General features: G+C 39.9%; 1 protein-coding gene across 1 annotated transcript; it reads right to left on the minus strand.

Annotated features, from left to right (window-relative positions):
• Positions 1 to 2,853: 2,853 nt before the first annotated feature.
• Positions 2,854 to 11,472, minus strand: dhrs7b (dehydrogenase/reductase (SDR family) member 7B). Its single transcript, XM_037689561.1, has 7 exons — positions 11,434 to 11,472; positions 11,013 to 11,184; positions 6,627 to 6,745; positions 6,103 to 6,313; positions 5,605 to 5,697; positions 5,356 to 5,508; positions 2,854 to 3,447 (listed from the first exon to the last, which is right to left on the minus strand). The coding sequence occupies exons 2-7, from the start codon at positions 11,164 to 11,166 to the stop codon at positions 3,242 to 3,244; spliced, it is 936 nt and encodes a 311-aa protein (XP_037545489.1). The 5' UTR covers positions 11,167 to 11,184; positions 11,434 to 11,472; the 3' UTR covers positions 2,854 to 3,241.
• Between the last annotated feature and the right edge of the window lie 1,265 nt (positions 11,473 to 12,737).

A 12,737-nucleotide genomic window follows, 5' to 3' on the forward strand; every position in this document is an offset into this window, starting at 1 on the left:
ACATGCTCTATTCAACCGCTGCTCAACTGCCTGGCTGATTTCAGGGACTGGATGGCTTTAAATTTCTTAAGTTTCAATGAAAAGAAGTCTGAAGTCATGTTGTTCCCTCCCAACGACACGATCACAAACCACTGCATCGACCTTTCCGCTCTAACCCTGTCAGAAAAACAAAGAGTCACTAATCTGGGCGTGATAATGGACCCTTCCCTGAAGCTTAACAATCATGTAAACATGATTGTTAAATCATGCTTCTTCCAACTGAGGCGGCTGTCTAAACTGAAGCCCATATCCAAAAAGAACCTGGAGACAGTAATACATGCATTCATTACATCTAGGCTTGATTACTGCAATTCACTCCTGTTTGGTATCAGTCAGACCTCCATTGCACGACTACAACTGGCCCAGAATGCAGCAGCCCGATTTTTAACCAGTACAGGCAAAAGAGAGCACATTACACCAGTTTTGGCCTCACTGCACTGGTTACTGGTTCACTTTCGAATCCAGTTCAAAATACTCATGTCTACAAATCACTGAACAGTGTCGTGCCCCCCCCATCTCTCTGATTTGCTACAACCGTATGTCCCACCACGCTCCCTGAGGTCAGCGGACCAGTTGCTCCTCACAGTTCCAGGAACTCGTCTTAAGTGCAGAGGTGACAGGGCCTTCTCTGTAGCAGGACCAAGACTCTGGAACGAGTTACCTCTGCTTGTCAGACAGGCCCCCTCCCTCTCGGTTTTCAAGTCCCGTTTAAAAACTCACTACTATTCAATAGCTTTCAACACAAGATGATCTGTGTTTTTATCCTGTATGCTCCACACTGGTTAGTCGTCATTATCTGCATCGTTTTTGTCTATATTCTGATTTACTTCATTTTGTATTTTGCTTTGTGTGTTACCTGTTGTTCTGTCTGTACAGCACTTTGGTTGGCCTTGTTGCTGTTTTAAGTGCTTTATAAATAAAGTGGTATGGTATGCTGCAGGAGGAAGCTTATGCAAGCTGTGGGCTGCACACAGGTGCTAAATAATTCAAAACAACTAATTTGAAATAAAAAGTCCATGCCCATCGTGTGACTCATCCATCAATCAACCATTTGTGTTATGTTCAATCAGTCCACGAACAATGAAGTAGCGAGGGTATTTTAAATTTTATCTCTACGATCACCATAGATTTGTCCACCTGGCAGATCTATAATAGATTCTTTCTTACGTGACTGTCAAAGAACTTTTGGAAAGAAAAAATGTCTGTCAAACTGAAAGACGAATGTTCAGTCTTATCATCTGGATGCTTTTTTGTTGGGAGATGTTTCGTTCTTCAGTCCGAGGAGCCACAAACTCGGTCAAACATTTGCTCAATCTCAGACTGAAGAAGTCTTTTGGATAAAAGATTAAACTTTTCAAAGAATCCATCCAGAGGACCTGACTCAACCTTGTTAGATGTCTGCTGCAATATAAATTTAGGACACTTAAATTTTTATATTGTCAAATATTCAATTCAGTTCAAAAATACTTTATTAATCCCAAAGGGAAATTATTTGTTGTAGTAACTCGTTATCCTCATTTCATTAAGAGATGTTATAGATGCTGATGGCTGTAGGCAGGAAGGATCTCTTGTAAAGGTCCATCCCACAGTGGATCCTAAGAAATTGGCTGCAGATGCCGTCCGATCCGTCCACCCAGACTCGGCTGGCCTCTTGGTTCCTCCAGGCTGTAGGACCGCCCGAATGCTGGGCAGAACTCCTCCCAGAGCGATGGCCACTCCTCCCATCAGTCTGCCGAGCTCCTCATCACTCAACAGTCAGCAAAACAAGTTGCAGGGGCAAACTGTTCCACAGTCTGGGGTCCACTGACTGAAAGGCCATGTCCCCTTTAGTTTTCAGCCGCGTACTGTAGGTACCGAGGGATGATCCTGGTATGATGATGATCCAAAATGGCCAGATTTGTGGGCTTTCCGCTGGGCCGTGCTTAGCCTTCTCCAAGGTCAACCCCAACATACTGGCGAGGTCCAAGTGGCTTATGATTCTCATAAATCGCTTCCATCTTACGGTTGAGCTCATAAATCCGTTGAGTCTGAGAGTTTGAAGCACAAACTAATCCTTCACGTAAGGTCGGCAGCTTTGCCACGACCAAAACTGCTGCCGCCGTCTTAATAGCTGATAACAAAGGTGTCCGACGGTGCCAAAAAGCAGAAACCCTGCTATCATAAATCCAGTGATGTAGAAATCTTTGACATCCTCCTGAGACGACACAAAGCACAGCATTTTCCACTTTCCCCACAGATCCATGACGTACCCAGACGCGTGCGTCTCAGCGGGGCATGAGGGCTCTCCAGCACTCTGTCGCTTGGTTGAAAAAAAAAATTTATCCAAGTCCAGCTGACCAGATCCATGACAGTAATTTATGATTCTGAAGATGTGTAAATAGAAGCTTCGATACACAAGACAGAGCACAAAAAAAACAGGAGGAAGGCAGGAGAGGAAAGAAAAGCCTTGCTCGAGGGCGAGCGAGGAAAACAAAAACTTTAACTCCATCATGTAATAAATTATAGTTATTTAATAATGAGTCATATGATCTTTATTTTATGCTTCAAGTGCGTTTTATGGCTTTGGACAAATTGTATTTTGTAGAAGCAGAAGAAAATGGCTTCCCTGTAAAAGTTGCAGACCCGTGTGTTGGATGTATTTTCACTGTGGAAGTACTGTAACAACTCTGTCCTCCAAGCATCACAGCAACAAAATACACAAAGTCAACAGAAATGTACAGGATCCAGGGGAGTCGTGATATTGCTCATCCACACTGAAAAGCGTACCAAGACAGGAAAACTTAAAAAAGCTGCAGAGATAAGTAGCGCTTCCTTTTTATTGAATGACAACAAAGAAAAATAAATATGTTCAAGAAACATATCAAGTGGAGCCACACTAAGAAAAGTCTGTGTAAAAGGAGAGCACAACGTGAGCAACTTCGGTTAAATATTCTGCCAGCCTGCTCAAATTGGTCTCTTTCCCAGACGAACCACGGTTTGGTGTGATGTTAATAAATTAAATATAAACCAACATTCTTTGTTCATGTTTAAGCATCAGTTTTTGACCAAATGTCTTCCATTAGAAGCTGAACAATAAACAACAAATGCTGTTACAACACACGGCTTTCTGGTCAATGTTTGAGCTCTCCTTTAAACATTTTTGGCCTCCGTGGTTCTGATTTGGTCCAAGTCACTCTTGACACAATCCTCACCTGCTGCTGTGTCACTCGATTTTAGCTTTTCGCTCCTTGCGAGCGCGGGAGGCCATGAGTTTAAAGAAGAGTGTGGGCCACAGTGTGCGGAGGTAAATGGCCACAGAGGGCAGAGGTCCGGCCAAAACGACATCTTTACTTTTCTGACGGACCGCCCTTAAGACCGCATGAGCCACATCTCTGGGGTCCCAACCAGTCGCTGTGGTTTGATCCATAACTGAAGACAATAACAGACAAGAAACATTAGAAATACAGAGAAGACAGAACTTGGAAGAGTTTATTGTGTGAATGTTTATGAAGCATTCACACAATTGTGATCCATTTTTCTTCCACATGATTTTCAGCGTGATTCTTGTCCCGGAGTTTTCAAGCAATTTTAACAAATCATAAATCAAAACGTTCAGCTCTTTCAGGCAAATGCTGCTATGACTACTGGTATTGGTGCAGCTTTAGCTTTTTGAAAGATTTAGCCTTTTCTGACTTTTTTTTCCTCTTAGAAAATGAATTGAGCTCATTTTACATCCTTCAGATCTTTAGATCTGTTTACAACCTTTTACTGCTCCTTTCACATTTTGTTCTGGTTCAGCTTCTTTCAGCTTTCTTGTGCAAATGTAAACCTTTTTCCAGCTACTTTCAACTAATTTCAGCTTTTTTTCCAGCTGTTTTGTGTTCCTTTCAGATTATTTCTGTTAACAACAACATGTTAGTGCTTCTTCTAACTTCTTTTTACTAATTTCAGCTTGTTATACTCCTTTCAGCTTATTTCTGCAAATTTCAGCTTTTTCTACTATTTCAGCTACTATATAGCTGTTTTATGCTAATGTCAACTTTTTCAGCTAATTCCACTTTTTTGCACTCATTTCAATGTGTTTCAGCCTAATTCCACAGAAATGTGCTCTCCACTTCCTTTTGTAACTTCAGCTTCTTTCTGCTTTTTTAGCTACTTTGCAGCTTTTTTTTGTTGCAAATTTAAGCTTTTGTCATATAATTTCCACCATTCTGTGATAATTTCTGCTTCTTTCAGCAAAACATGTTCTTTCTGCTTTCTTCTGCTAATTTAAGCTTGTTCCACCTTTTCAGTTACCCTTTTTAGCATTTTTAGCTAATTTCAGCTGTTTTCAGATAAATTCAAGTTTTTCATGATAATTTCTGCTACTTTCAGCCTAATTAACTTATTTCTGCTAATTTCAGCTTGATATGCTCCTTTCAGCTTTTTCTGCCATTTCAGCTCCTTTGTAGCTGTTTGCGCTAAATTTAGCTTTTTCAGCTAAATTCCACTTTTTTTTTATAACTCATTTCAGCTCTTTCCACTTTTTTCTTGTACTTTAGGGTTTCTTTTCAGCAATTTTGTTTTGCTAATTTCAGCTTTTTACGCTAATTTACTAATTTTTGTGCTCATATATGCTTATTTAAACCTAATTCAGCAAATATGTGTTCATTCTGCTTTCTTCTGATAACTTGAGCTCGTTCTTCCATTTCAGCATGATTTTAGCTCATTTCAACTGTTTTTCAGTAAATTCTTCGGCAGTAAGCATTCACAATGCATTTTCGCGGGAAATGCAATTTCTCTAGTTTTGATCTTGCTGCTGATAATTATCTGAGGTATCAGCAGAAAACATAGCAGCACAGCATCCAAATCAGAAAAGAAAATGCTTTCAAAATGAGTATTTTCATTTAATAAGAAAGCTTGTTAGAAAATACCAACATACAAGAAAAACAGTTTGAACAGAACTTCAGCAAAATGCCTCCATCCTCCACCAACCTTTGAATTCTTCTAGCTCTACGGCCTTTCTTGGACCACTTCATGCACTAACTGAGACACAAACGCTCTTCTTTATTACGCCCAATAGATTTATTTTGCCCGGGGTAACTCCAAACAGATTGAAGAGTTACCCTTCATTGCACCAAGGATCCATCAAAGCTAAATTGTAAATGTCAAAAGTTGCCAAATATCATTTAGTAATAAATAATAAATAATAATAATAAATAAACTGAAGAGTTTATTTAGCAAAGAATTAGCCAGACTAATGAAAGGTGGTAAAGTTGTGGTAAAGTTGAAACAATCTGAAAACTTCATATTTGCCCTGTATATGCACAAAGTGTGTGCTTCCTGTATGTGTCTCACCTCCATACACGGAGCCGTCTCCGGTAACAGCGTTGACAGACAGGTTGGTCTGGATGTACCCTGGGCTGATGACGGTCACTGGGATCCCGAAGCACTCGACCTCTGCTCGCAGGCAGTCAAAGAAGGCCTGGGTGGCGTGCTTAGATGCTGCGTCTGATCACATCAAAAACACTTGTCAAGCTTTACTTACATTTGACCCGGCAAACCAAAAAGAAGCACTCACACGTGTGTCAAGTCAAGACGACTTACAAGCAGATCTGTAGGGAATGGCGATCTTTCCCTGGACGCTGCTAATGACAACGATGTGGCCACTGCGTCTCTGAACCATCAAAGGCAGGAGGGCTGTGAGGGGGAGAAACAAAAACAGTTCACAACGGTATTTTTTATTTAAAGAGTAGGTTCTGCACTTCAGATGTTCATTAAATTATTATTTTTTTGTTATTTTGATAGCTTCCTTTAAAATGTTTTGCTTAGAAATAAAATCCAAGTACAGCTAATAGAGAAAAAGGCACAAGATTGTTTTTATTTTTTTACTTTCAGATGTCTTTTATTTTAAACTTGTAATTGATGTTTGTTTTGGCTTCTGAATGAGATGTCCTGAGAAATGTTAAGCTCATATTTCTGTATGAATACTTCGTAACATTTCAAATTTACATCTTTAATTTTGGCCATGAACTTTGCCCACATTTTAAAATTTTTGAACTCTTGTAAAACAGTCCCCGAATACGATAGTCCACACGTTCTAACCTTGAGTAAGAGCGATGGGCCCAAAGTAATTTGTTTCAAAAACGTCTCGCTGAACTGAAATGTGGGTATCCAGTATGTTGCCACGGTAACTGATTCCAGCGTTATTAATAAGGACGTCTACTTGTCCATAACATTTCAAGATCTCCTCCGCAGCTTTGTCCACCGTGTCAGCTTTAGCCAGGTCGAAGACAACAGTGCTGGGAGTGAAAGTCTGTTGGATTAAAAACAAACAACTTTTATTTGTTTTTTTTCTATAAATTCCAAGTTTATAATCTTAAAACAAACTTATTTCTAGAAAGTTTACTGGCTAAAAGACAGAGTTTAGAAAAACAGTCTCTTTTAGGAAAGATGGGGACGTTATTAAGAGGCCTGTGTAAAAACAAACCTTGATAGCATTATTTTTGAAGTGAGGAGTTACAACCTTAAATGTCAGAATTCTGTATAAAAATTGCTTTTGACACTGTCCTGAGGTCAGAGCACCCCAGATTTTTGAATGCATCCTAACTGTGTGCATATTTACGTGCCTGCAGCTGGGTCTCTGTTGAACCTGCTGTAAGTTCCTGGACCACCTGTTGCAGGCGGGCTGCATCTCTTCCACACAGGACAAGCCGAGCACCTGCAGCATGGAAGACTCGTGCACACTCTACAACCCAAAACAACATAATAATATTACATGTCTGTGCACTGGATTAGTACCAACCAATCATGTGAAAAGAAGAAATATGTTTTAAGATTCATGCATGCAATCATTCAGCCTAAAAGATGATATAAAACAAAAAAAATAAAACAAGGCTACATTTTAAAACGGTATAAGATACTAAAAACAGGAACATGTCTGCGTTGGTTTTTGCATTGAACATAACAGTTGTTTAAAATCCATTAGAGGTCAAAGTCAACAACTTCAGATCTTTTTGCAAGGTGTTCCAGGTTACAGGAGAGGAGTAAGGGAACGCTCTATTGCCAAATTCGGTCCGCACTGAGGGGATTGCTGCAATTAATGAAATAAATTGCTCAGAGACACCACAACATGTGGGAATGGTTGGGAGTCGAACTAACTTTCTGGTCCTCAGTCAGCTGCCCTACCTCGACCCCATGCATCAGGAATGATCTGACCTACATTATTTATGTAGATTGTGAAGAGGGTGGGACCAAATAGTGAGCCTTGTGGTACACCATTGTTAAAAGTTAAATAGCTGGAAGAAGTACCATTATGTTGAACACATTGCCTTCAATCTGGGAGATAGAGAATCAACCAGTAGTGTGATCTGAGAAACCAGTATGAGAGCTTATGACATAAGATGTCAGTCTACAGTATCAAAAGCTTTAGACAGGTCTAAGTAAAGTGCAGCACAGTAATCCTTAGCATCCAATGCTATGACAACATCATTAAAAACCTTCATTGAAGCAGTCATTGTGCTGTGTCGTTTCCTAAAACCAGATTGATGGGAAGATAAGATGTTAAAAAAAAATCCAAATACTTCTTGACTTTCATGGTTTTCTAAAACCTTAGCTAGAAAACAGAGTTTAGAGACTGGCTGGTAGTTGTTCAGTGTGGGGTCTCCTCCCTTCAGTAAAGGTTGAACAAAAGCTGCTTTCCAGGCGTTAGGAACAATATTATGGCTTATGGACAGATTAAAGATGTGAGACACCGGTTCCGCTATAATTTGTGCAGCTAGCCTTAAGACGTAAGGAGGACGGTCGTCAGGGCCAGCACATTTTCTCAGGTCCAGACCTTTTAACAGTTTATTAACCTCACTAACAGAGAACGGTGAAAACGAGAAGGTTTTTACTGAGGATTGACTTGTAGAAGAAGTTTGATTTTTGGAAGTTTGGTTTAAAGGAGAAGTAGTTTGTTTTCCATTAGTAACTGTGGTGAACAAGGAGCTAGAGGTAACAAAATGTTTGTAAAAAAAAATTTAGAATCTCATGTTTATTTGACATGAGAACAGAGTTAACAAGTAATTGTGGTGGTAGGTCAGATGAACTGGAGCCCCCGGAAAGCGATTTCATAGTTTTACAGAATCTTTTGGGGTCATTTAGACCTTTGGAGGTCTGAGATAGGAAGTAGTTTTGTTTTGTGGCTTTTGAGCTCCTTGAGGGCTCATTTAAACGTTACTAGAACAGTTTTCTTCCACCTGCGTAATATCGCTAAAATTAGAAACATCTAAAAATGATGCAGTAAAACTGGTCCATGCATTTGTCACGTCAAGACTGAACTATTGCAATGGTTTATTATCTGGGTGTCCAAATACGTATTTAATACGTCTTCAGTTGATCCAAAATGCTGCTGCCAGAGTCTTAACTGGAGTTAGTGGGAGAGATCATATCTCTCCAGTTGTAGCTTCTCTCCATTGGCTCCCAGTCAAAAAAAGAAAAGCTTTGCAGAGAGTGGTGAAGGCTGCACAGAAGACTGTCGGAGTCAGCCTTCCCACCATCACAGACATCTACAGCTCTAGATGCAGGAAGAGGGCTACCTGCATCATGAAGGACCTCACTCACCCAGCACACACACTTTTTGCCCCACTCCCCTCAGGAAGAAGGTTGAGGAACATTAAGTGTAGAACCACTAGACTGAGGAACAGCTTCTACCCTGAGGCTGTTAGACTCATGAATCTCTAACCAGAATAATCACTGTGAAAAATCACATCATGTTGCTGCTGATCTGTTTCATGTTGCTGCTGATCTGTTTCATGTTGCTGCTGATCTGTTTCATGTTGATGTGTTCATGCGTGCACATCCGCCCACACAGACTCACGTTCATGTTTGTGCTGATGTTCAATGTTTTTATGTTATGAGTGCTTAGTGTATATTTAGTTGATGTTTTTCTTAGTTCATATCTTAGATCTTATTACTGTTTTTCTTATACATTTTATTGTTGGATGTTACTGGGACCTTGTGTACATAATTTCGCTCCACCACATGTACCACATGAGGTGCGAATGACAATAAAGAATCTCTGAATCTGTCAAATTCAGAACTGAATTCAAAATCCTACTTCTAACCTACAAAGCTCTCAACAACCTAGCTCCATCTTATATTTGAGATCTTATTGTTCCATATTTTCCTAACAGAGCACTTCGCTCTCAGACTGCAGGCTTACTCGTGATTCCTAGAGTTTCCAAAAGCCGAATGGGAGGAAGATCTTTCAGTTATCAGGCTCCTCTCTTGTGGAACCAACTTCCAGTTTCAACTTCACAGATTCTGGGTTGACACATTGTCCAGTTTTAAGACTGGGCTTGACTTTCCTTTTTGATAAATCCTATAGTTAGGGTTGGTTTGTTATGCCTTAAGCTTAGACTACTGGAGAACAAACTGATCTCATTTCTTATAATGAATTGTTAAAATTGAATAGTTTTCATTTGATACCATTTCTATCCTAACATGTGATTATTGACCTGCCACTGTGTATCTGTTCCTCCTTCCTATTCCTCTCAAACCCAGCTGGTCTAAGCAGATGGCCGCTTGTCCTGAGCCTGGTTCTGCTAAAGGGTTCTTCCTCATGAGGGAATTTTTCTTTTCCACTGTCGCCTTCATGTTTGCTCAAGATGAGAGTTCTGTGATGGAGTTAAATTCAAAGCAGTCTGCTCAGATAGTGTTAACTTATTACTTTTATATATGAACATTTCTGTTCAGTGCCCTGAGATGAATTCTGCTGTGACTTGGAGCTATATAAATAAACTGAATTGAATTTACAAGAGAGACTTGTTTAAATCAGGTTTCTCTTGTCAATGAGTCTTTGAGGCTCAATGAAACTAACCTGTACAAATAAAGGTTGAATGAATGAATGATGGAAGCTGTCCAATGATTCTGCAGCAACCAGTCAGTGTCTGAACCGACTGTAGCCCAAAGTCGATCTCCCCTGTGTACGAGATCAGCTAACTCAGGAGTAAACCAGGGGCTCTCATCCTTTTATTCTGAAATGGCGAAAAGGGGCGTTTTATTTACAAAGTAGATGAAACTATTGTGAAAATAGTTCCAAGCAAGGTTCACGTCATCAGTTAGTAAGATACGATGCCAGTCACAATGGAACAGGTCCCAAAAGAAGACCCAAATGTTTCCTTTTTGAATTAACCTGGACTTTGAGAGAAGCAATTCAATAAAAATAAAATAAAGTGCTATGTGTTGTCATCATTGTATGTTCCCATACAATGGAGAAATTGGTTCTCTGCATTTAACCCATCACACCTGGGATACACCCAGGTGGAGAGGTGGGCAGCTACTGTATGCAGGTGCCCAGGGAGCAATTAGGGATTGGGTGCCATGCTCAGAGACACCATGACATGTGGGAATGGCTGGGGATCGAATCTGGGACTTTCGGGTCCCAGGTCGGCTGCCCTACCTCTACCCCATCTCAGCCCATTAGTATCCCTAATGGCACCGACAATAACAACATCAACAACTTACATCATCTGCAAAAACACCCAAACCAGAAAATGTACAAGGCATATTTGTTATAACGAGGTCTAAAATAGACGCTCTTCCTGGGCATTTAGTGTTTAGGCAGGTGGGGGTGTCAATGATTTGACCGAGAATGAACGACAACATTTCTTAAATTCCTCAGACACAGGAGACAGCCAGTCTAGGGGCCTGAGGAGAAAGAGTTAACGATCACCAACAAAGACAATCTCATTGAAAGGAAATCTGTTAAAGACAATAGGGTCTAAAGTTGCTGGGGTGGGGGGGAAGAGATAACGTCCCACAAGAGTTAAAGGTTGGACACCGTGCAAATTAATGTTTATAACCAAAATTTCAAATTGATAGGGATTGATTTAGCAGACACCAGATGAAAACCCAGGCTGGATTTAAAAATTGCAACACCAGTCATTCTTTGACAATCAGAACGATATATATTAAATCTGTCAATAGACACAAGATGAAGTGACGTGTGATGAAAAGTGCAGTAGGCTGACCTTTCCCAAGTCCAGAGCTGGCCCCTGTGATGACCACAACTGTACCTCGGACAGAAGGTCCCTGTCTGAGGCGGAGGAGTATCCGGTACAACAGCACGACTCCCACACCTGTTAGAATGAAGGGAAGCATTCCTCCTCCAGTAACACGCTCCATCACGGCTGTTCCACCTGGCTGCACACAAAACCAAGTTAAAATAATAACAACATAATAATAAGTTTTATCTGTACAAAAAAAAACAATTCTATATTTAAGTTTTGGCTTACACACACTGGTTTTGCACTGTTGCTACTGTTAAAGAACATATATACACGGCTAATGACGCTAATGCTAACGTTAGCTGTCATCAGACGTGCACACAATAAGAAATGGCAACTCATAAAAGTTTTACTTTCCATAAAGTTAAAGAAGAAAATGTCTGACCCAAGTTGTTGTCCAACGGTGTAATGAAACAGCGTGCGTGTCGATGAAAAAAAAAGAGTAGTTCCTGTTTGGCTGAACGGACTTTTCGCTACATCCGGTGCAGTCCCCGCAAAGAGTTGTGGGAACTGAAGTTCACAGCTGAAAGTCATCTTAACTGTCTGCAAGCTCAACCGACAAAATTATCTGTTTATCTGCACTCGAAGCAGAGCTGCTTGCTCATCTAAGGTGGTCAAAAAGCATATACATTTTAAAATATATTTCCAGAGCCAAATTACCTCAATGAAAAATACGGTAAGGTCACACATTTAAACATGGCTAACATCCATGATTAAAGTATTGCTTTACAACCTACCTTATTTGATAAACTGCCAGTGAACTGACCAGTAACATAAATTTAATGTCCGTTTTAAAACTACATAATTTAGATTTTGCAAAAACAAGCATTTGTTTTTTATTTGATTCTGGCAGCAGCACCAACAGACCTTGCTCATCTGGCAAATGCACCTATTCTAAATGTTTTTATTGATTTTATTTTATTTTTTTATTTTTTTGAGTACAGCAAAGGCAACATGAAGTCAGTTCAAAGGTCACTTTTTGCCCACTGGCTGTATTTTGGCCACAGCATAATATCAAATGTCTTAAGTCTGAAGAACAAATTAATCCATCTGTTTTATGTCTGGGACATACCTGTGACACCAGGCACCACTTCCCAAACTTGGTTCGTGGACAAGAACATTTATGGAAAAAATAAACACTTGTTTTAAAAAAAAAAAAAAAACACTTGTTTTGGCAGCAGGTTAACTAAGGAACAATTAGAACTCCCTGCTAGTCACAAATTAAACTCGCTGTATTGGTTCACCCTCATAACTCTATCTGATACATAAAGAATAACAGGGGTGATGTAGTTGTACTTATGAACACTTGCAAGATTTTTATTTAAATCAAGGGGGGGAGCAAGTGCTGTGAAACACGGCATGCCTGTGGTTTTCCACATCCAGCAGCCAGTACTCGAAGCTGAGCTCACAGTAGGTTTTTGTGAAGAAAATAGAACTACGGTAGTTTGAAAATGAACTTTTACCATCAAGTCTTGAGTCTGAGGGCTTTTTATACACACACTGTACATTTATTAGAAAACGGTGCGTTTCACTTACCACAGCAGAAAAAAAAGTGTCCGACTATAAATGTAAAATTAACAGCGTCAATAGTTGAACATTTACAACTGTTCTGTTTTTTTTTTTTTTACCCCTTTGAAGCGTTACAGATGTTTTGGTTTATGTCAGAAATTTTCTGTCAAATAATTTTTG

Source organism: Nematolebias whitei, chromosome 15, assembly GCF_014905685.2.
Source record: "Nematolebias whitei isolate Nwh7 chromosome 15, NemWhi1, whole genome shotgun sequence".
NCBI classification, from domain to species: Eukaryota; Metazoa; Chordata; class Actinopteri; order Cyprinodontiformes; family Rivulidae; genus Nematolebias; species Nematolebias whitei.